Genomic DNA, 22,866 nt, shown 5'->3' with positions numbered 1-22,866 from the left:
TGAGGGCCCGGGGGGGAGCTGCGGTGCCCCCTGAGGGGCTGGGAGGGAGCTGAGCCCCCCCAAAGGGGATTTGAGAATGGGGGAGGGAGCTGAGGGCCCCCAAGGGGGTTTCAGAGGGGCTGGGGGTAGCTGAGACACCCCCCCCCCCCCCAAGGGGCTGTGAGAGGGGATGAAGGCAGCTGAGGGCCCCAAAGGGGGTTTGAGAGGGGCTGGGGGGAGCTGAGGACCCCCCAAAGGGCTGTGAATGGGGCTGGGGGGAGCTGAGGGCCCCCAAAGGGCTGTGAATGGGGCTGGGGGGAGCTGAGGGCCCCCAAAGGGCTTCCCCAAGGGGTTTTGAGAGGGGCTGAGGATGAGCTGAGGACCCCCAAGGGGCTGTGAATGGGGCTGGGGGAACCTGAGGTCCCCAAAGTGGTTTGAGAGGGGCTGGGGGGGGACCTGAGCCCCTGCCCCCAAGGGTCTGTGAGTGGGGCTGGGGAGAGCTGAGGGACCCAGGGCGATTTGAGAGGGGCTGGGGGGGAGCTGAGCCCCCCCAAAGGGCTGTGAATGGGGCTGGGGGGGGAGCTGAGGGTCCCCCGGGAGATTTGAGAGGGGCTGGGGGGAGCTGAGCCCCCCCAAAGGGCTGTGAATGGGGCTGGGGGAGCTGAGCACCCCCAAGGGGCTGTGAGAGGGGATGGAGGGATCTGAGCTTCCCCCCCCCAAGGGCTGTGAGTGCGGCTGGGGGGATCTGAGGTCCCCAAGGGGGTTTGGGAGGGAGCTGAGCCCCCCCCAAGGGGCTGTGAATGGGGCTGGGGGGAGCTGAGGACCCCCCAAGGGGCTGTGAGAGGGGATGGAGGGATCTGAGCTCACCCCCCCCCCCCAAGGGCTGTGGGTGAGGCTGGGGGGAGCTGAGCTTCCCCAAGGGGGTCTGAGAGGGGGTGGGGGAGAGCTGAGCACCCCCAAAGGTCTGTGAATAGGGCTGGGGGGAGCTGAGGCCCCCTCCCCCAAGGGGCTGGTTGCTCCGTGAGGGCCAGAGAATGAGGAAAGGAGGCTGCAAGCACTGGGGAGTGGGGCTGGGCTTGCCTGGGGTGGGGGGGTCTGAGAGTCATGGGGGTCCTACTCCTTTCCCTGCCTGTCCTTCTCCAGCCCCCCCCGAGCCGCCGGCCTGGTGTCAGGAATGAAGCACCTCAAAGGAGCTGATCCTGCTGCCCCGAGGGACGACTGGGAGGGCATCGAGGAGCTGCTGGCCCAGCTCTGGGTGAGCCGGGGGGCCGGGGTGCTCTGCTGCTGGAGCTGTGGAGGGAAGAACCCTCCCTGGGGCTGCCCTGTGCTGGGCTCTGACCCCATCCCCATCCCTAGGAATGCCTCTCGCCAGCCCTGGGCGATGCCTCCGGTGCCAGGCCGGCCTCGTGGCTGCGGCGGAGCCAGACCTGCGACCGGGTGCTGCGGGCGTGCGTGGAGCAGATGGGCAAGGCCGGCGGCAGCCCGGGCAGCACGGGCAGGCTGCTGAGCGTGGCCGAGGCCGCGTGCCAGGGCTACGTGAGCGCCGTGCCGCAGCCTGCGCCCCTCTACCTGGAGAAGATCCTGTACCACCTCCTGCGGAACACGGCCGGCCGGGCCGGCGGGGCCTGCTGGAGGGCGGCCGAGCTCCTCCGAGCCCGGCTCCTGGCCTCCCGCCCGGGCCAGGAGCCTTCCAAGGACTTCAAGGCCATCGCCTACAGCAGCTTCGGCTTGCTCTGGAGAGGGGGCTCCTCCCTGGCCGAGCCCCACTGGCCGCAGGAAGAGGCTCAAGCTGTCCTCTTGGTCCGCCTGCGAGCCCTGCGCTTCCTCCTGCTGCTGGAGGAGGATGGGGAGACCTTGTCCCCGCTGCAGCCTCCCTTCTTCACCTCCCAGACAGCCCAGCAGGCTGCTGCTGCCGCTGCCTTGTATGAGGCCCAGCGGGAGCCATCCTCAGCTTTCCTTGCCCAGCAGCTCGGGGACTGCTTGCTCGCAGTGCTGAGGAAGGAAGCGACGGAGCCCCCAAACCTCCAGCAATGCCTCTGCTTCTTCGAGCTCACCCAGGAGCAGTGCCGGCACCTCTGCAGGGGCAGCTGCTACAGGGAGGCCAAGAAGGCAGTGAAGGAAGCAAGGAGCTTCCTGGGGGCCAGCAGCAGCTCAAAGTCCTTCGGTGCCCCCCTGGCCCTGCTGGAGACCGGGGTGCAGCTGAGCCAGGCTCTGGCTGATGATGCTTGCCCGGCAGAGCCGCTCTTCTCCCAGGCTGCAGCAGCTCTCAGGGACGTGGCAGAGGTCTCCGAGCGGTTCCTCCTGGTGCTGGCTGAGAGCTGCCAGTTTGTCAGCTCCATCCTCAGCGAGTGCATGAAGAGGAGCAAGCAGCAGCCCTTCGGCTGGGGAGATGTGCTCGACCTCTGTGCCTTCACTGAGGGGAGCTGCCGTGTCCTGCGCAGGCTGCTGGAGAGGGTAAGGCTGGGGTGACCACATAGCATGGTCCATCAGAGCCTCTGTGAGTGCCTGCTCCAGGCTTGATGCTCCCCTTAATCTATCAGTGGGGTTTCTCCACCACCCCCGTTCTGAGCAACAGTGCTTGGTGCTGTCCAGGCTCCATAGATGCTGCTTTGCTCCTTCCAGTGTCTGAAGGGGGCTATGAGGAGGCTGGAAAGGGGCCTTCATCAGGGACTGGAGCAAAAGGGGTGATGGGTTCAGACTTTAACAGGGGAATTCAGGTTGGAGATAAGGCAGAAGCCCCTTCCCTGTGAGGGTGTTGAGGTGCTGGCACAGGGTGCCCAGAGAAGCTGTGGCTGCCCCATCCCTGGCAGTGCTCAAGGCCAGGTTGGACACAGGGGCTTGGAGCACCCTGCTCCAGTGGAAGGGGTCCCTGCCCGTGGCAGAGGTTGGAACTGGATGATCTTAAGATCCTTTCCAACCCAACCCAGTCTCTGATTCCCTGCCTGCCACAGGTCCCTCCTGAGGGTGTCAAACAGAAGCTGATGGTGAAGCAGCTCCTATACCGCAGCCTCCAGCTCTTTGCCAATGTGGCCTACGATGCCCTCCAGTGCTCCCAGGTACAGGGGATGGAGGGGACAGTCTCTGGCACTGGGGATGGGTGAGACCTTTGTAGTACTGGGTAGCTTCTGCCTTCAGAGGGAACCTTGGTGGGATTGGAAGGGGCTTCTGTGTGGGCTGTGGGTCCTTGGCAGCCTCTTGCCAGTCCCTTCTCCCCACAGCCATTGCAGGGCTGGCCAGGCCTGGAGCAGCTCCCAGCGGGCTGCAGGAGGAGCGTGGAGTGGATGCTGGAAGCACTGGAGGAGCTCCCTGAGAGCGAGCAAGCCAAGTACCTGGATGTCACTGGTCAGTGCTGTGGGGGGTGGCACCAAACCTGGCTCCTTGGCCATGGTTTGGGTCAGCCACAGTCACAGAACTCTGTGTCTGTGTCCCCAGGGAGTGACAAGGGGGTTCTCTGCCACGCACAGGACGTGGCTGGTGGGGTTGGGCAGGGGGTGACAGTCCCTGGTTGGACAAGGAGAGGGTCTTTCTCTCTCCAGCACATCTCTAATGGCTGGGTTTCCCCTGTGCAGTGTCGTGCACCTTCAAGCTGGCGTACATCTTCTACAGCCAGGATCTTCACGAGGAGGCCAGCTCCATCTGTGAGCCCCTCTGCAAGGGGCTGCAGGCACTGGATGCCTATGCATGTCCAGAGATACCTGCAGAGAGGGTAAGTGCTTGCTTGATGCTTCCAGGAGTAACAGGGCTGAACTGGGCACTCTGGTCCCAGTGCCAGGGGAGCAGGGGAGGGGATGGCACCAGCTGTTGCTCATGGAACAGTTCCATTTCTCTCCTCTGCCTCTGAACTGTTCCCTTTGCCTAGAAGGAAATTGGAGGATGGGACACGGAACACAGTGAGTTTGCTCCTGTGGGAGGCTGAATCCTGTTCCTTCTGCTCTCCCTGCAGCTGCACAAGTGCTTCAGGCTGCAGGTCGAGAGCCACCGCAAGCTGGGCTGGCTGGAGAGGGCCCTGGCCTGTGTGGGGCAGTGGCTGCTGGCTCTGCAGGGCCATGCTGGGGACCTGCTGGCAGAGCCCATCTCCCTCTGGGTCCGAGTCAAATCTGAGGCTGGGAAGCAGGGGCACGAGGAGCTGCGCTTAAGGTATAGACCTGGGCTGGGTGTCCCGAGCTGTCCCCATGCTGGGACTGTGGTGTCCAGTGTGCAGAGCCCCAGCCAGTCCCAGGGGTCTGAGGGGTTGAGGGCTTCATGTCTCATTGTAACCAGTTCAACACTCTAAATCCCCTCATGATTATGGATGCACGGTACTGTTTGTGGAAGCGACAGGAATACGGATTTGGAATTGCCATTGATAGACTCACTTAACTGCATTAGAGCTAAAATTCAAACTAGCCAACAAGTAATTGAACAGGAAAACAAGTTAGGCCACGTGGTTCATTGAAATTAGTTTCATTGGGTGCCATCCCACATAGTTGAGGCATAAATCTCGCCTAAAAAGTGTCCCTGCTCTGGGGAGGAGAGAGGATCAAGCCCCTGGACTTGTTGGGGTCATATCCTCATCAGGAAGCTCAAATGCCCAATTTATACTTGGAGAAGTGGAGGTGAAGCTGGAGTCAAACTCCTGGCTGTGGTCATGGAGGGGGGGGGCAGCTGCTTTCTCATCCTGCTGTATTTGGTGTGTAAATGAGAGATGAGAGTCTCGGCTGCATCCCTGGCACCCAGGGGCATAACAGGACCATGACACATCAGCATCACCCCCTCTTCCACCCTGCTGAGGCCACCCACATCAGGCTCCTGCACTCACTGCTCCCTTCAGCACATCTCCCAAGGCCTCGGGCCTCATCCCCGCGCCCACCTGCTGCTCCCATTTCCCCTAGGACCCTGAAGGACGGCTTGAAGGGGCACAGCCTGGACACGGAGACCTTGGTGACCGTTCTCTTTGCGGAGCTGAAGGCCTACAAGAGCGTGCGCGCTGACACGGGGCAGGAGCGCTACAACGTGCTGTGCGACCTGCTGGAGCTGTGCTCGGAGGAGAGCGGCCGCCTGCACGAGCGAGCCGTTGGCCTCACAGAGCTGGCCCAAGTGTTGTGCTACCACAGCTACTCCCAGCAGACAGACTGGTGGGTACACACCGAAATACTGGGATCGTCTCCCAGGGTCCCTCAGAGCCCCCCAAGGAGCATTTGAGGGCCCTCAAGGGGAGTTTTAAGGAGCTGGAGTGGTACTGCTCTGGCTCTGCACTGTTTGGGGTCCCTGCCCTCCGATGCTCCAGGGGTTCTGTGGGCTGAAGGCAGTTTCTAACCCCTCTCTCTGGCAGCTCCTCCCTGGACTCTATCCAGGAAGCCTTGAGGCTGCTGGAGCTGGTGCCCAGGAGCACCCAGAACCGGGACCAGCTCCTCGATGATCGGGCACAGGCTCTGCTCTGGCTCTACATCTGCACCCTGGAGTCCAAGCTGGAGAAGGTGGGTGGGGGCTGTGGGATGCCGAAATGGGTCCGGATCCAGATCTGGAAATGCCTTGGGGCTCCATAGATGTGTGAGGTGCTCTCCTCAGCCTTGCTGGCAATGCTCAGCTCTGCACCAGGACCACCAAAAGCCACTCAGACCCCACTGGAAAGCCTGTTGCTGTCTCCTAACATGCTGCCTTCTCTTCCTCTGCAGAACATAGAGAGGGAGCAAAGAGCCAAAGCTCAGGGGCTGAGGCACACGGAAGACTTTGAGCCCAATGATCTCAACTACGAAGGCAGGCTGCTGGAGCAAGAGTTTCTGTATGATGGGATCTCCTTCAACCTGGAGACAGAGACTGGTGAGGACACTGGCAGGTTTGGGCCCTTTGTGAAGAGGGTTTGTCTGGAAGCACCGGGTTTGAGATCAGGGTGTCTCAGACCCGTGGTGTGTCCTCAGCTCTGTCCAAAAACCTGGATGAGGCCTTTGCCTTGTGGAAGCAGCTCCTGGCAGCACCAGGCATCCCAGCTGTGCGCAGCCCTGAGCAGACTGTAGCCTCCCTGCGCCTTCTGGCAGCTCTTTACAAGCTGATGGCCAAGGTAACGCTGCTGGGGAGGAGGCTGATGCGTCATCAGCCTCCCCGGGCTCACAGAGCCCCTCTGAGGTGGACTCTGAGTGTAACTGGGGGTGTTCTCTGCCCATAGCCCTTGCAAGCCCTGGAGAGCTACCTCCTGGTCAAAGCCCTGTGCAGCGCACTTGGAGATAGCCTGGGCACGGCCAGTGCCCTGTGCCAGGTCACCAAGCTGCTCTTCCAGCTGGAATGCCCCAGCTATGCCCAGGTAAGGCTGGCAGGGAGGGAAGGGGCCGTGGGTTGAGCCCAGCCTTAGCTGTGGCTGCAGCCCTCATGCTGCTGTGGTGTTTTCCAGCTCTTCCTGGAGGAGACAGAGTCCTGCCTGCAGAAAGCCGACAGCAGTGACAGTTCCTACGTGGTGCTGCAGCAGAGCTGCCTCCTGCTGCGCAGCCACCTGTGCTGTGTCACCCAGCAGGTGAGCTCCTGCAAGGCCTCCTCTGCATCAGGAGCAGTGTTGGAGGCCAAGAGGAGGCTGCAGCAGCTGCTGTGTCCTCAACATAAGGACATAGAGCTATTGGAGCAAGTCTAGAGGAAGCCACGGGGGGGATCAGGGGCTGGAGCGGCTCCCATAGGAGCCAGGCTGAGAACATTGGGGCTGGAGAAGAGAAGCTGCGTGGAGACCTCAGAGCAGCTTCCAGTGTCTGAAGGGGGCTATGAGGATGCTGGAGAGGGACCTGCATCAGGGACTGAGTGATAGGACAAGGGGTGATGGGTTCAGACTGGAACAGGGGGAGTTCAGGTTGGAGATAAGGCAGAAGCTCTTCCCTGTGAGGGTGCTGAGGCACTGGCACAGGGTGCCCAGAGAAGCTGTGGCTGCCCCATCCCTGGCAGTGTTCAAGGCCAGGTTGGACACAGGAGGTTGGAGCACCCTGCTCCAGTGGAAGAAGGGGTCCCTGCCAGTGGCAGGGGGTTGGAACTGGATGATCTTAAAGTCGCTTCCAACCCAAACTATTCTGTGTTTCTCTGAGCTCCATTTCAATACTCTGGGTAGGGACTTTGGGCATGGAGACACCCTGGCCTGCAAATGGTGACTCTTTCTCTCCCTGCAGATTGAAGAGGGTCTCTCCCTGTTGCTGAAGGTGCTCCAGAACATGGCTCTGCAGAAAGTCACCAAGGTCTGGTACCTGCTGCGAGCCCAGGTCCTGCAGCTGGTGGCCACCTACCTGAGCCTCCCCCTTGCTCGCCTCTCACTGGAGTTCCGGCAGCAGATCTTTGAGCAAGGTGAGCTGCTGGGGGATGTTAAAAGCCTCCTGCTGAGCACCAGGCTGACAGGGACCATGGGCAAAGCTCCATGCACATGTTTTACCTCTGGGCTTCTCCAGACCAGCCTGTTTGGGGTGAGGAGAGGGGATTTGCTGGGGCTGGGGAGGGTCTTGGTGCTGATACCCAGAGCTGCCCTCACACAGGGTGGAAGACACCCGAGACAGCTCTTGTTGAAGCCCAGAAGCTCTTCCGCAGCATCATCCTCCTGCTGATGGGCAGCAGCGTGCTGGGATGTCAGTCAACAGCATCTGATGGCCACTTTGTGGATTATGGTGAGTTGGTCACTCCTGTGGACCACAGTCCCCCTGCTCCTCCACGAAGAGTTGGGCTCCTTCCCTGCCTCTGTGAGGAGCAGCTCTGGTCACCTTCCTGTCCTGCCTTGCAGGGGACAACCTGTTGCTGAAGTGGCAAGTGCTGGCTGATGTGCTGGCCTGCTCAGAGCACCTCGTGGCTCTCCTCAGCAGATTGGAGGTGGTGTGTAAAGCCAAAGCCTTCTGCTTGGAGGCTGTCAAGCTGGCCATGAAACTGCAGGCCACACGGTGGTGAGTTCACTGTGGAGGGGAAAACAGCCTGGCCCTAGGCTTGGTTAGGGATGAGCTACCCTTATGCCCACAGGGGCTGTTGGTGTCTGTGTCCCTTCAGTGGGGGACTGGCCCTGGTGGGAGGGTTTGGCACTTTCTCAGCTTGGTCTGGAGCAAGCACCTGCTTTGGGGAACGTTATTCCATGAGTTCATCTTGTCAGGTCAGATGTGGGCTCATTCCTCGCTGCCCATCAGCTTCCCTCCCACACTGCCCTAGGGATGGAGTGAGAGCTGTTAGGGGGGTGGGTTCCCCTGAGGGCTGTTGTGGGGTGGTCCCTTGAGGGCTGTTTTTCCCCTCTAGGTCTACTTCCTTCTTGGTGCTGAAATCCCAGCTGGAGCTGCAGCAAAGTGAGCTGGAGCTGAGCCACTTGGACCTGCAGCAAGCTCTCTTCATCCTGGAGCCCGACAGTGGTGAGTCCCTGCTCAGGGCTGGAGGAGGGCAATGGAGGAGGTGAGCCCCAAGCCTGGGCAGCTCCAGAAAGATCTGCCTCGTGCAGGTGCTCCCCATCATCATGGGTGCAGAGGTGAGAGGTGACTGAGCCATGTTTTGGCTCCTCAAGTGACTCCTCCAGCCACTCAAGGTGTAGGTGGGGAAAGCAGCATCTTTGGCTCTGGTTTCTGCACCCCTCCTCGGGCTGCAGGGGTCAGGGCTGAGCAGGGAGGACCCAAAGAGCCATCCTCTCCACCTGCAGAGTTGAAAACCAGCAAAGAGCAGCAAGGCTACATGAAGATCCTGCCCAGGAAGGGCAAACTGGAGGGCAGGAAGAAGCAGGACTCCATCTCCGAGCCCCCTGGGGAAGAAGAGGGTTTCCTGAAGGGCCCCACGCTGGCATTTGTGGCCACTGTGAGTGAGCCAGGGAAGGCGGATGCCCTCACTGCCTCCCCGGAGCTGAAGCCTGCGAGGAGGAAGAGGCCAGCCTTCCTCAGCCACCCCACAGCCTGCCCCTGCTGCCTCTGCTCCGACCTCTGCCTCTCTGCTCTCTGCCTGCGCTGGCTCCTCTCCTGTGCCCAGGCTGAGCTGGCAGCAGGCAGCACGGCCAAGGGGCTGGCTCTGCTCCGTGCCATGGTGCCGCGCTGCGCCGCCATGGCCACCCGCTTCGCTGCCGTGCTGCAGGACAAGCTGAGGGACACCTCCACCAGCCAGGACCCGCCGGCACTGGAGCTGCTGCACGAGCTGCTGGCCTCTTGCTACGCCACCCTGGCCCTGCAGAGCCTGGCCAGCCCCCACCTGGCAGAGGAGCTGGAGCCAGGGTTGAAGTTCTTGGCGTCCTGCAGGCCCCACGTGCCCAGCCTGGAGGTCTCCAGGGCCACGCTGCTGCTCGCCAAAGCCACAGCCACCTTTGGCCACGGTGACTCCATGGATGCCATCTTTGCCAGCTCTTGGAGCCAGCAGCTGCCCACACCGACTCCGGCAGAGCCTGAAGCGGTGGCTGCGCCCCAGGCCCTCAAGACAGCCAAGGCTCAACCCCAAAGGAGCAAGAAGACACCCTTGGCTGTGGCTGTGCCTAAGCCCAGAGTGAAGAAGGGCCAAAGAACAAAGCCCTCGGCTGTGCCAAGCACCGAGGACGTGTTTGCTCTGAGTGACCTGGACACGGAGGTGCCCCCCATCGTCATCCGTCCGGTGACGGTGCCCTGCACCCCACACCAGAGACCGCGTCTCCCCTCTAAGGCCCGCGCAGCCCCGGGCCCCAGGACCCCCTTCACCATCTTCAGCGAGTCCTCCCCGCCAAGCAGCAAGGCCCAGCTCCTGCGAGCACCCAGAGCGCTGGGGAGAGTCAAGACTCGCCTGCAGGTGAGTGGGGAGGGAGGCGAGGGGCAGCTCCGTGTGCCCAGCACCAGCCCCAGCACCCTCTGTCCCTCTGCTCCAGGTGACATTCAGCGATGACAGTGACCTGGAGGCTCCTGCAGCGGGGGGGACCCCCACAGCTTCCCGCAAGCCCTCCTGCCCCCAGAGAGCTCGGTCCCCCCGGCCCACGAGGTCCAAGGGGAGCTCGCAGGGGCTCGGCACCCGCAGGAGCTGTGCTCAGCCCCGCAGAGGGCGGCCGGGCACCCACAGGGCTGGGGCTGCAGAGGAGAAGAGGGAGCGAGCGCCCCGCAGGGCTGCCAGCAAGAGAGCAGAGGAGGAGTGCGAGCTTCCCAGGGCCACGAAGGCAGAGGAGAAGATGGAGGAAGAGCTTCAGATCAGCTTTGAGGTGTTGCAGGACTCTGAGGAAGAAGCCAAAGCCCCAGGTGAGCTGGGCTGCCCCAGGATTTGGGGGAGGGGGGGGGGGGGCTGTTGCTTTCATGCCCCCCTATGCACTTGCAGGGGGTTGTCCCCATCAGTCCCAGGCACTAGACATCTCTGTCCCTCCCCACAGTCAGCAGGCAGCAGGCTCAGTGCAAGCAGGAAGGTGCAGGCAAGAAGCACAAGCAGCAGGAGGCTGGTGAGGATGTCCTGGCAGTGCAGTGCCTGGGCAGCAGGGACACACTACACCCGGAGGGGACCCTGCCTGCAGCTGGTGGTGAGCACCCAGCACAGTGTGATGGGGAGGTTTGGGTGCTGGGGGGGGGGGAAGCTGAAGCTGAGCCTGTGGCAATTGGTGGCAACTCTGCAAAACCATACTTAAAACGGGTAAAAACTGCAGGCAGAGGGTAAAAGAGCTGAGGAGGAGGCATGAGAGGGGCTGCTCCCCTTTTGTGTCTTTATCTTGACCACAGTGGGGTTTTCATCCCAGTTCCTCGCCATTTCCTGAGGAAGGGAAGTGGGTGAGTGTCTGGGGGGGGCATCAGGCTGCTCACCAAGGGGAGCATGAGGCTGCCCTGTGAGCTTCCTGCACGTGGGATGCTGGTCTTCAGCTGGGAGCTGCTGGCCATGCTGGGGACACCACGTCTGTCCCCTCTGCTGCCCTCAGCACCACTTGGCGTGTGTTGCTCAGGGCTCCGTCACTGATCCTGCCCTGGGCTCTTCCTGCTTTGACCCTTCCAGATGTCTCCTCCCTGGACACAGTCCTCAAGCTCCTGAAGGATGCTTTTAACTGCATCAGCCACTGCCCTCCCAGCACCCTGCACAGCCAGCTCTGCCAGCTCCTGGCTCTGGCCACGGGCAGCCGGGACCCCCTCTCCACCGCGTACCTGCTCTCCGAGTCCCTCTCCATCACCACCCGCCACCAACTGCTTGATGTCATCCACAGGAAGATCCAGTGCGTCCCTCCGTGTCCCCCCCCCTTCACCCCCAGAGCATCACAGAGAAGGGGCTCGCCCTTTTGGGGTGCTTATTCCCCTCCTGAGTGCCTTTTTCTCTGCAGCAAAGGGAAGAAGTCAGTGGGGGACGTGACCGAGCAGCTCAGGGGGCTCTGCCTGCAGGAGGGGAGCACTGCCCAGCGCAGCCATCACCTTGCTGAGCTCGAGAGGCTCTTCATGTTCAGCTCCACGGGGCTGGGGCCTGAGGAACGGGACAGGTTTGGGATGCAGCTGCAACAGATCCCCAGCGGTAAGAGCCAGTGTGAGTCCAGTAACGCAGGCAGCCCATTGCCCAGGAGGGCACTGGGTGACATTTGGGTGCTGTCCTTATGCTCTTGGTGTGACTTTCAGGGGTGACTGTGTGCATGCTGACCCTCACCAGCACCCAGCCTGGCTCCATAGGGGACACGCTGCTGCTGACACGGCTGGAGAAGGGCAGCACCCCTGTGAACATCCGCATCCCCACGGCGCTCACCAAGGTGAGGGTAGGGATGGGACAGGGGCAGCCCTGCCATGCCAGGGGCTCAGGTCACTGCTCCCTTCCTCCTCCAGACCCCGCTGCACTCGGTGCTGAGGGACTTTGACACCATCCAGAAGGAGCAGAAGGAAGCCAACGCCTGCACGGACAAGCAGGACTGGTGGCTGCGCCGCTTCGAGCTGGACCACAGGATGAAGGTGGGGGGGAAACCACCCTGTGGGGTGTATTTTGCACAGGGTTTGGGGTCCAGCCCCCCCCCCCCCAGTGACTCTCTGACCTCTTGCAGAGCCTCATTGAGACCCTGGAGCTGCAGGTCCTGGGCTGCTGGAGAGGGGTCCTGCTCCCCACCAGCCCCGAGCCCACTCTGGCAGAGGAAGCCACCCGGTTGCACCCCCAGCTCCTCCAGTGTGGCTGGAGGGACACGGATCCCACCCTGCTCAAGGTGCTGGGCTTGGGCAGGAGTCCAGGGAGCTGAGCCCTTACCTGGCCTCTGCTCTCACCCTCTTCTTCCTACCTGCAGGCACTGCTGAACGCTGCTCCCCTCCTCTCCCCCTGTGATGTTCAAACTGTGGCCTTCAGCCTCTGCTCAGCACAGCCCCGCCAGGCTCAGCAACTCTTGCAGGAGGCAGTAGAGAAGAGGAAAGCCTGCGCCAAGCAAAGCAGCAGCTCCCTTGTCCTGGTTCTGGATAAGGTGAGAGCCCTGCCCTGCATCACCTCCTCCTGGCTCTGCTGCCTCCCTCCTGCTCAAACCTTCCTCCTCCTCCTCTCCCAGCACCTCCAGAAGCTGCCCTGGGAGAGCATGGGGTGCCTCAAGGCTGTGCCCGTCACCAGGCTCCCTTCCCTGCGCTTCCTGCTCAGCTACTCCCTGGCACAGAAGGTGAGAGGATGTGGGGGGACCCCACGTAGCCCAGCCCTGGGGTGGGAGGGATCCCCCAGACCTTGCCCTTGACGTCGTGTGCCCCCTCCTGCAGCAGGCAGGGTCTGTGCTGAGCCGTGGCGTGAACCCCAGCAGCACCTTCTACGTCCTCAACCCGCACAGCAACCTCAAGGGCACCGAGGAGCGGTTCCGGGGCTGGTTTGAGAGGTGGGTGAGCAGCTCTGGGGGGGCTGCAGGGGTTGGGGGGCGTCTGTGCCCCCCCACCCTGTTCTCACCAGCATTCCCACAGTGAGCCCGGCTGGAAGGGGGTGACAGGAGCAGTCCCAAGCCCGGAGCAGATGCAGGCAGCCCTCCTGGAGCACGACCTCTACATGTGAGCATCCCTGGGGCTGCTTGGGGCCACCCTGCGGGGTAGGAGGTGACACCAGGGCTCACCCAGGGGTGCTTTCTCCCTGTAGCTATGCCGGGCATGGAGCAGGCGCCCGCTTCCTGGACGGGCAGACCATCTCCCGGCTGGAATGCCGCGCTGTCACCCTGCTCTTCGGCTGCAGCAGCGCCCTGCTCGTCGTCAGAGGCAGCCTGGAGGGCTCCGGCATCATCCTCAAGTACATCATGGCCGGTTGGTGAGTTAGGGGGGGTCTCTCTGTGAGACTGATGGGGGGGGGTGTGTGTGTTCATGCCCAGTGTGGGATCTAAGCCCCTTTTCCCTTGCAGCCCCTTCGTCCTGGGGAACCTGTGGGATGTGACGGACCGGGACATGGATCGCTATGCACAGGCACTGCTGGAGGGCTGGCTCAGGGGGGGCTCGGGGGCTCCTCTCCTTGACTACATGGCCCAGGCACGCCAAGCCCCCAAACTCAAGTACCTCATTGGGGCAGCCCCTGTTGCCTATGGGCTGCCTGTCTGCCTGCAGTGAGGGCTGGGGGTCCAGGAGGGATGCTGAGGCCCTTTGGGGTGCCGGGGGGGGTTGTTTTCTGTCTTATTTATTTTAACAGAAGTGCTTTTAGGCGTTTGTTCTGTACCAATAAAGCTGCTGCTCTTTCACCTCTGCCCCCCCCATGTGTGTTCCCATTTCCCTTCAGTCCCTAGGGCTGAACCCCCCCCCCCCAGGGAAGGTCACTGAGGCTCCTGCCCCCCCCGCTGCTGGATGGGACCCAGAGCCCCCACTCTTGCGCCCCCATCCCTTGTTGGGTTGGGGGGGTCTGCTTAGGGCCCCTGTCCCCATGGCACTGCTGGGGGGGGGGGGGGGGGGGCACCATGGATGTCGCTCCCATGGGATGGACACGGTTCTTGGGATGCTGGAATGTGCCCCCCCCCCCCCCATCCACACCCCCCCAACGTGGGGCGGCTGCTGCCTCCTTCCTCCAGCCGCCAGGGGGCGCTGTGGGGCGGAGCAGCGAGAGGCGCGGGCGGCGCCGGAGCGTCGCGGCCGGCCCAAGATGGCGCAGCCGGTACCGGCGGGGGAGCTGCCGCTGCCGCAGCTGGAGCTGCTCAAGGGGCAGCTGGACCAGGTCGGGGGGGGGGGGGGGGCTGCGATGGGCTCTGTGGGGCGGGGGGGGACCTGCTGGGCGGGGGTCATTGGGGTTGATGGGGGGCTCGGTTGGGAAGGGGGCATGTGTGGGTCTAGCGTGGGCTGTGGGCCTGGGGCGGATGTGTGGGGCCTGACTGGGGTGGGGGGGGGGGGGGCTGTATTGGGCTGAACTGGGTTAAACTGGGGTATGGGGCTGGGGTTGATGTGTGGGGCCTGAGTGGGTAGGAGGGGATGTGCTGGGCTGAACTGGGTTAAACTGGGTTATGGGGCCATTGAGACATGGGGCCTGACTGGGTAGGGGGGACTGTACTGGGTTGAACTGGGCTAAACTGGGTTCAACTGGGCTATGGGGGCTGGGGTTGATGTGTGGGGCCTGAGTGGGTGGGAGGGGATGTACTGGGTTAAACTGGACTATGGGGCCATTGAGACATGGGGCCTGACTGGGCAGGGGGAACTGTACTGGGTTGAACTGGGCTAAACTGGGTTCAGCTGGGCTATGGGGGCTGGGATTGATGTGTGGTGGTGGGGAGGCTATGGGGGGGGCTATACTGGGCTCTGGAGGTTGGAGGGGATGTGTGGGGCCTGGCTGGGCAGGGAGGGGGGCTGTACTGGGCTATACTGGGTTAAACTGGGCTGTGGGGTTTAGAGGAAATGTGTGGGGATGGGCATGGGGGGGCTGTGCTGGCGCTGATGTATGGGGCTGGGGTTGATGTGTGGGGCCTGGCTGGGCTGTTGACACTGGGCCCCAGGGGATACTGGGGTGGGAACGGAGGGGGGGGGGGGCTGCCTCATCCCCATGTTCCCATGCATGACACGGGCCTGGGGACACCCCGATCCCCCCTTCCCGTCTCCAGGAGGTGGAGTTCCTCTCGTCCTCCATCGCGCAGCTCAAGGTGGTGCAGACCAAGTACGTGGAAGCCAAGGACTGCCTCAACGTGCTCACCAAGAGCAACGAAGGCAAGTGGGGTCTGTCCCCCCCCCCACCCCGAGGCTGGGACCCCCCTCCCTGCCTTTGCACCCTAAAACTGCTTCTTCCTGCTCTGAGCCACCCCCCCAAGCCCCATCTGCCCCCTCTTGGTGCCGGCAGGGAAGCTGGGGGGGCCCTGATGTCGTTCTGGGCTCCCCTCACTCTCCTCTTGCCTTCCCCCAGGGAAGGACCTGCTGGTGCCGCTCACCAGCTCCGTATCCTTTTCCTGCTCCCAATTCCCACCCCTCCGGGCTCTCTGTGCCAAACCTTTGGCATCCCACGGTGCTGCCGGTACCCGGCACATCCCGGCTCCATCCCGGCTTTCCCATGGGAGCCACGTACCCCTCCCAGCTCCCATTCCCTGCTTTCCCTGACCCCCTTCCCAGATGTACGTCCCCGGAAAGCTCTCTGACGTGGAGCGAGTCCTCATTGACATCGGCACCGGTTACTACGTGGAGAAGGTGAGGGGATGGCAGGGGGATGCTGTCGGGTTTGGGCCTTGGAGTTCCCCATCACCCTCTTTATGCTCCTCCTCACTCCCTTTTCCCCCTTTTCCTCACCCAGGAAAAAGAGGGAAATGGGAGTGAAGGGGAGGGAAATAGAGGGTGAGGGGAAAAAGGGGAAACTTCTCCCTGCCCTTTCATCCTCCTTCCCTTCTTCCCCTACGTTGCCTTCCCTGTCTGAGGGAAGAAGGGAACAGGGGAGAAACCTTTCCCTTCACCCCCCTTTTTCCTCCTCTTTCCCTTTTCCCCCTCTTCTCCCTCCTCTCACCCCCCCTTTCCCCATTTCCCCCCCATCCCAGTCAGCCGACGATGCCCGGGACTTCTTCAAGCGGAAAATCGACTTCCTGACCAAGCAGATGGAGAAGATCCAGCCGGCGCTGCAGGAGAAACACGCCATGAAGCAGGGTGAGACCCCCCCCTTCCCTCCCTCTCTCCCTGCCATGGGGGAGCCAGCACCCCCCTCCTGACCCCCTGCTCTCCCCCCCAGCCGTGGTGGAAGTGATGAGCCAGAAGATCCAGCAGCTCACGGCCCTGGGAGCAGCACAAGGAGCCACCACCAAGGCGTAGCCTCCACCTTCACCCTGGGATGCAGCAGAGGCTCAGGGGAGGGGGGGGGGGGCTGTGGGGCACTGCTCCCCTTTCTCTACCTCTCCCCATTCCCTGCTGGCTCTTCCCAGCAGCACTGGACCCCTGTTTTTGTAGGCAGCATGGAATAAACGGGACTTCTCAACAGGGGGGCTCTGTGGCCACACCACTTGGAGCAGCCTCATCCCGGGAGTGCCCCCCTTCCCCTAAACACACTCCATGTGCCCCCAAACAGAAGAACTTTATTCCCAGCCAAGGCCCCATCCAGCCCCGCTCCACTGGCACAGGGACCCCCCCGTGGCTCCCACCCCTGTCCCTCCCCCCAGTATCTACATCCATGGGGCCACCCCATTGCAGGGGGGGGCACCGAGGTCCAGTCCAGGGCCACTGGGGCTCACACGCAGGAGGGCACTGGGGTCTGGTGGGGCTTGAGGCACCTTGTCCCCTGCCTGTGGCAGTCCATGTGTCCCTGTTGAGGTGACAGCCTCGTCCCCCTGCCCATAGCTCAGTCCATGTGTCCCTGTTGAGGTGACAGCCTCGTCCCCCTGCCCATAGCTCAGTCCATGTGTCCCTGTTGAGGTGACAGCCTCGTCCCCCTGCCCATAGCTCAGTCCATGTGTCCCTGTTGAGGTGACAGCCTCGTCCCCCTGCCCATAGCTCAGTCCATGTGTCCCTGTTGAGGTGACAACCTCGTCCCCCTGCCCATAGCTCAGTCCATGTGTCCCTGTTGAGGTGACAACCTCATCTCCCTGCCCATAGCTCAGTCCATGTGTCCCTGTTGAGGTGACAACCTCATCTCCCTGCCCATAGCTCAGTCCATGTGTCCCTGTTGAGGTGACAACCTTGTCTCCTTGCCCATAGCTCAGTCCATGTGTTCCTGTTGAGGTGACAACCTCGTTCCTATGCCCATAGCTCAGTCCCTGTGTCCCCCAGCTCCATGTCACCTCATCCCCCTGCCTGTGGCTGTCCCTATGCCCTCAGTTGAGGTTTCACCTCATCCCCCTGCCCATACCTCAGTCCCTGTGTCCCTTGTTCAGGTGTCACCTCATCCCCCTACCCACCAGTCAGTCCATGTCCCCAGCTGAGGTGTCACCTTGTCCCCCTGCCCATTTCAGTCCCTGTGTGTTGAGGTGACACCTCATCTCCCTGCCCATAGTTCAGTCCATAGGTCCCCTGTTGTGGTGTCACCTCATCCTGGTACCCACAGCTCAGTCCCTGTGTCCCTTGTTACGGTGTCACCTCATCCTGGTACCCACAGCTCAGTCCCTGTGTCCCCTGTTACGGTGTCACCTCATCCTGGTACCCACAGCTCAGTCCCTGTGTCCCCTGTTACGGTGTCACCTCATCCTGGTACCCGCAGTTCAGTCCCTGTGTCCCCTGTTATGGTGTCACCTCACTCCCGTGCCCACAGCTCAGTCCCTGTGTCTCGTTATGGTGTCACCTCATCCTGGTACCCACAGCTCAGTCCCTGTGTCCCGTTATGGTGTCACCTCATCCTGGTACCCACAGCTCAGTCCCTGTGTCCCCTGTGTCGTTACGGTGTCACCTCATCCTGGTACCCACAGCTCAGTCCCTGTGTCCCGTTACGGTGTCACCTCATCCTGGTACCCACAGCTCAGTCCCTGTGTCCCGTTACGGTGTCACCTCATCCTGGTACCCACAGCTCAGTCCCTGTGTCCCGTTACGGTGTCACCTCATCCTGGTACCCACAGCTCAGTCCCTGTGTCCCGTTACGGTGTCACCTCATCCTGGTACCCACAGCTCAGTCCCTGTGTCCCGTTACGGTGTCACCTCATCCTGGTACCCACAGCTCAGTCCCTGTGTCCCCTGTTACGGTGTCACCTCGTTCCCCTGCCCGCAGCTCAGTCCCTGTGTCCCCAGCTCCGCGTCACCTCGCCCCTGCCCACAGCCCAGTCCCCGCGCCCCGGTGCCGCGCTCAGGGCACGAAGAGGGGCTTGTGGACGCGCTTGTGGCGGTTGAGCGTGGCGCTGCGGGCGAAGCTCTCCCCGCACTCCACGCAGATGAAGGGCTCGTGCCCGTGCGCCTGCGCCCGGTGCCGCTCCAGCTCGGCGCCGTCGCGGCAGCTCTGCCCGCACTCGGGGCAGGCGGGGGCCTGGCCGCGGGCGGCGTGGACGCGCTGGTGCTTGAGCAGGTTGGTGCTCTGGGCGAAGCCGCGGCCGCACTGCGCGCACCGGTGGGGCCGCGCGCCCGAGTGCGTGCGCTGGTGCTTGATGAGGTTCTTGCTCTGCGTGAAGCTCTTCCCGCACTGCCCGCAGCTGTAGGGCTTCTCGCCGGTGTGGATGCGCTGGTGCTGGATGAGGTTGGAGCTCCAGCTGAAGCTCTTGCCGCAGTCCCCGCACCGATACGGCTTCTCCCCGGTGTGGGTCCGGCGGTGCTGCACCAGGTGCGAGTTCTGGCTGAAGCTCTTCCCGCACTCCCCGCACGTGCTGGGCCGCTCCCCGGTGTGAGTCCGCTGGTGCCGCAGCAGCTTGGACCAGTGGCTGAAGCTCTTCCCGCACTCGTTGCAGATGAAGGGGCGCTGGCGTCCGCCCCGGTGCCGCGTCCCCCCCGCTTCCTCCTCCTCTTCCTCCTCGCCGTAGCCCCCAGCCGACGTGGCGGCGCCGGAGCTGGGTTGTGCCCCCCGTTTCTTGGCTTTGGGGGGCAGGGGGCTGTGCGGGATCACGGTCTGGATGATCTCGTGGGGCAGGACCTCGTCCTCGCAGTCACTCACGATGCCGTCGTCGGCTGCGGGGAGGGGAGAGAGAGAGGCTGGGGATGGGGCTGACACCCCCCACAGAACCACAGAACCCCAGCCTGGATTGGGTTCAAGGGGCCTTAAAGCTCCCCCAGCTCCAATCCAGCTCCAGGGACCCCTTCCACTGGAGCAGGGTGCTCCAAGCCCCTGTGTCCAACCTGGCCTTGAACACTGCCAGGGATGGGGCAGCCACAGCTTCTCTGGGCACCCTGTGCCAGCGCCTCAGCACCCTCCCAGGGAAGAGCTTCTGCCTCAGAGCTCATCTCAGTCTCCCCTCGGGCAGGTTCAAGCCATTCCCCTTGGCCTGTCCCTGTCCCTCCATCCCTTGTCCCAAGCCCCTCTCCAGGTTCCCTGCAGCCCCTTCAGGCCCTGGAGCTGCTCTCAGGTCTCCCCTTCCCGCAGCAGAGGGGCAGGATCCCCTCCCAGAGCTGCTGCTCCCACTCTGGGCTCCAGCGCTCCCTGAAGCCAGCTCATGAGGAGCTTCCCATCGGTCCATGGGGACAGGACCCCCCCCACCCCCCCCTCGCCCCCTCCTCACCGATGTAAACCCTCCGGACCACGTCCCCCTCGTCCGAGTCGTGCAGCTCCACCACGCAGGGCTCCTCAGGCTCCATGGGGGCGGCCGCCGGGGGGCGCTGTGGGGCAGGGGGAGCCCTCAGCACCCCCCACCTCACACAGGGGGACACCCCCCCCACCCCCAGGCTCCCAAACCCCATCCCCAGCTCCTCCCACATCCCCTTTAGCTCAGGTTGAGTCGGAGCCTGGCCTGAACCAGTGGGAGGAGTGGGGGGTGAATGGTCCCCCTGTGCCCCCCCCAAATCCCCTCATGCACCCCAAATCCCTTTGTCCTGCATCACATCCCTTCATCCCCCCCCCCCTCAACCCCTCTGTGGGATTCCCCTGTCCCTTTGTGCCCCCCAGTCCCTTCATGCACCCCAAATCCCTGTGTGCCCCCCAACCCCCCCCCATCACCCCCCATTACCTGTGCCCAGGGGGGGTCTCGGGGGGCTCCTGCTGCTGCTCCCCACGGCTCTGCCCTGGCGCTGGACCCCAAAACACACACAGGAGGTTACAACCCCGCGGGGGGAGGATTCACTTGTTCCCCACCCCATGGACCTGCCCCCCCATTCACCCCCCACAGGGAGGCTGTAACCCCCCCGGTTCGGGTCCTGCAGCACTGGGGGGGTGAATCCGTCCCTGGGGGTCCCGGTGCCGGAGGGGAGAGGCCTCGGTGCGGGGGGGCTCCGGGACCCCCCCGAGCATCCCCGGTTCTGGTCCCGGTTCCCCCCGTGCCCCCCCCCCGCTCACCGGCCCCGTTGCGGCGGCTCCGCCGCTTCCGCCGCGTGCCCGGCCCGAGGGGGAGGGGGCTCCGCGGGCCCGGCCCCCGAGGGGGCTGGAGGGGGGGGGGGGACCCCCGGTACCACCCCCGGTACCGCCCCCGGGCGCGGGGCTGCGCCCGCAGCAGGGCCGGAGCACCCCGAGGTGCCTGCACCCCCTATTGGGGATGCTCTGTGCACCCCGCAAGCGCCTGCATCCCCATCCATAGCGCCTGCATCCCCATCCATGGGGGGCCTGAGCGCCTCTCCATGGTGCAGCACCCCAAAAGAACCTTGCCTGATGCACCCCAAGGGTGCCCATTGCACCCCAAAATGCATCCCCATCCATAGTCCCCCCCAAAAGGGGGGTACCTGGTGCACCCCAATAGGTGCCTGTACCTCCCTCGTGTAATGCTTTGTGCACCCCGCAAGTGCCTGCATCCCCATCCATGGTGCCTGCAGCACCCCAAAAGAACCTTGGTACCCACAAGGCTGCCCACTGCACCCCAAAATGCTTGTCCCCCCCTCCTGGGGGGCCTGATGCTCGCTTTACCCCTCTCCATGGTGCCTGGAGCACCCCAAAAGGGCCTTATCCCCCCCCCCGGGTGCCTGATGCACCCCAATAGGCGCCTGTACCTCCCTCCTGTAATGCTTTGTACACCCCAAAAGTGCCTGCGTCCCCATCCATGGTGCCTGGAGCACCCCAAAAAGGCCTTAACACCCCCCCAGGGTGCCTGATGCACCCCAATAGGTGCCTGTACCTCCCTCCTGTGATGCTTTGTGCACCCCAAAAGTGCCTGCATCCCCATCCATGGTGCCTGCAGCACCCCAAATGCTCCTGTACCCCCCCCCCCCAGGGTGCCTGGTGCTCCCTAAAAGATGCCTGTACCCCTCTCCATGGTGCTTGCAGCACCCCAAAAGAGCCTTAACTCCCCCCTCAGGGTGCCTGGAGCTCCCCCAGAGGTGTCTGTACCCCACTCATGGGTGACTGGAGCACCCCAACAGTGTCCACATCCCCTCCCCCTGAGGATTCCCAGTGTACCCCAAGGTGCTTGTACCCTCCTCCCAGGTTGCCTGCTCCGCCCCAAAACACCTTCACCCCCTCCCAGGATTCCCAGTGCATCCCAAAGGTGCCCTTGCTGGTCCCCTGGGGTGCCTCATGCACCCCAAAAGCACCTGCATCCCTCCCAGGATGCCCATTGCACCCCAAAGGTGCCTGTATCCTTTTTCCTTAGCGACTGATGCACACCAAAGGCATCCGTACCCCCCAAACCCGTGGTCCCCGAGCAGTGCCTGTACCACCCCAAAGATGCTCAGTGCGCCCCACAGGTGCTAAATCCCTCCCAGGATGCCCATTGCACCCCAAAGATGCCTGTATCCCTTCCCCATGGTGCCTGATGCACCCCAAAGGTGCCTGCACCGCACCACCCGCAGTCCCCCAGCAGTGCCTGTACCACCCCAAAGATGCTCAGTGCACCCCAAAGATGCTACATCCCCCCCAGGGTGCCCTGTGCACCCCAAAGGTGCCCACAGGCCCCTCTTGGGGTGCCCAGGATTGTGGCCCCCCCAAAGCTGCTCAATGCACCCAATGCACCCCAAAGCTCCCCAGAGCACCCCCCAGGTCTTCCAGTGCCCCCCAGAGCTGCCCAGTGCAGGGTATGGGGGGGTGCCAGGTCCCCTTCCAGGCGCCTCACACACACACCCGATGCCCCCCCATCTCCGGGCTGTTTTAGGGGGGTCTGTGGTTATTGGGGGCTAAAGCAGCCCAATCCCCACCCCTGCGCCGCACCCGAGGGGGGAAACTGAGGCAGTGACCCCCCGCGTGTCCATTGACCCTAAACGGGAGGCCCCCCCTATGGAGGGGGGGGGTCATGGAGCCGTTCCCTTTATTGGGGGGCTGGGGGGGACCGAGCTGAGCCCCCAACACATCAATGGGGGGGGCACAAGGGGTCTCGGAGCATCGCGCGGGGGGGGCACGGGCGCTGCAGGGCTTTTGCCCCCCCAAACCCTCCCCATTCCCCCCCCCTTTTCCCCTCCTCTCCCTGCCTCAGTTTCCTCCCCCCCCCCCGTTGATGCCCGGGGGGGGGGCGCGGCGCGGGGGCCGAGGGGCACAAAGGAACCGGGAAGCCCCGGGGGGACCCCCCCCACCCCCCTTCCAGCACCGCTCCCACAGCGGCTCCGCAGCCCCGGCCCCCCAAGATGGGGGGCGAGGGGGGGTCCCCATCCTCCTGCATCCCCCCCCCCCCCATCACCCCCAAGGGCAGCGGCTCATCCATGTGTGTGTCCCCCCCAAACCCGCCGGGCCCCCACTCACCTCTGTGGGGCTGGAGCGCTGGGATCCGCGATGGGAACGGGCGCAGGGCTCGGAGCTGGGGAGGGGGGGCTCTGGTGAAGGGTCCGGGTTGGGGTTGGGGGGGGGACGATGCGTGGAGCTCGAGGCTGCTGCGGGGGGAGGCCGGGAACAGGAAGGTCCCAGCCTCATCCCATTCCCCGGCCCCGCTGCCGCCGGATGCGCTTTTCCCACTCGGAGCACGGAAAACACGGGGGGGAGCCTCGGATAAAGGGGGGGGGGCAGCCCTCGACACCCCCAAACCCCACAGAGATGGGGGGGGGGGGAGGTCCTCCTGGTGACGGGAAATCCGGGATTCAACCGGGATTCGGGGTGTTTTTATGACCGCTCCGCTTGGGAAACGTTCCGGAGGGGGATTGGGAGGGGGGATGGAACGCGGCTGGGTTTGGGGGG

The 22,866-nt window shown here is 63.5% G+C and overlaps 3 protein-coding genes across 4 annotated transcripts; 2 read left to right on the top strand and 1 right to left on the bottom strand.

The window, feature by feature from the left end:
* The first annotated feature begins 1,129 nt into the window (after positions 1–1,129).
* Positions 1,130–13,405, top strand: ESPL1 (extra spindle pole bodies like 1, separase). 2 transcript variants are annotated; one of them, XM_057406002.1, is made up of 30 exons: positions 1,130–1,234; positions 1,336–2,433; positions 2,931–3,035; positions 3,198–3,321; positions 3,549–3,685; positions 3,923–4,116; positions 4,851–5,093; positions 5,291–5,435; positions 5,634–5,778; positions 5,877–6,016; positions 6,122–6,256; positions 6,344–6,463; positions 7,098–7,269; positions 7,455–7,583; positions 7,697–7,853; positions 8,194–8,303; positions 8,585–9,684; positions 9,761–10,121; positions 10,250–10,393; positions 10,858–11,071; positions 11,177–11,361; positions 11,463–11,590; positions 11,664–11,786; positions 11,876–12,031; positions 12,110–12,280; positions 12,362–12,466; positions 12,564–12,673; positions 12,756–12,839; positions 12,925–13,089; positions 13,181–13,405. In XM_057406002.1, exons 1-30 carry the CDS (start codon positions 1,154–1,156, stop codon positions 13,380–13,382), a joined length of 6,483 nt encoding a protein of 2,160 aa, XP_057261985.1. In that variant the 5' UTR covers positions 1,130–1,153; the 3' UTR covers positions 13,383–13,405. The 2 variants fall into 2 exon arrangements, with proteins under 2 accessions (XP_057261985.1, XP_057261984.1); XM_057406001.1 differs by having other exon boundaries at positions 12,561–12,673.
* Positions 13,406–13,863: 458 nt separating this feature from the next.
* Positions 13,864–16,113, top strand: PFDN5 (prefoldin subunit 5). The gene is made up of 6 exons (XM_057406021.1): positions 13,864–13,977; positions 14,852–14,954; positions 15,148–15,179; positions 15,351–15,425; positions 15,767–15,872; positions 15,955–16,113. Exons 1-6 carry the CDS (start codon positions 13,906–13,908, stop codon positions 16,032–16,034), a joined length of 468 nt encoding a protein of 155 aa, XP_057262004.1. The 5' UTR covers positions 13,864–13,905; the 3' UTR covers positions 16,035–16,113.
* A 1,832-nt stretch (positions 16,114–17,945) lies between these two features.
* On the bottom strand, positions 17,946–19,439 carry LOC130597466 (zinc finger protein 22-like). Its single transcript, XM_057406019.1, has 2 exons — positions 19,346–19,439; positions 17,946–18,797 (listed from the first exon to the last, which is right to left on the bottom strand). Exons 1-2 carry the CDS (start codon positions 19,419–19,421, stop codon positions 17,989–17,991), a joined length of 885 nt encoding a protein of 294 aa, XP_057262002.1. The 5' UTR covers positions 19,422–19,439; the 3' UTR covers positions 17,946–17,988.
* Positions 19,440–22,866: the final 3,427 nt, after the last annotated feature.

The sequence above is a fragment of the Pezoporus wallicus genome, unplaced genomic scaffold (genome assembly GCF_028554395.1).
Source record: "Pezoporus wallicus isolate ANWC-B61680 ecotype Strahan unplaced genomic scaffold, APGP_CSIRO_Pwel_v1 contig_9772, whole genome shotgun sequence".
In the NCBI taxonomy this organism is placed as follows: Eukaryota; Metazoa; Chordata; class Aves; order Psittaciformes; family Psittacidae; genus Pezoporus; species Pezoporus wallicus.
The sequence above is the reverse complement of the archived record's forward strand: the minus strand, read 5'-3'. Positions and strand labels throughout refer to the sequence as shown.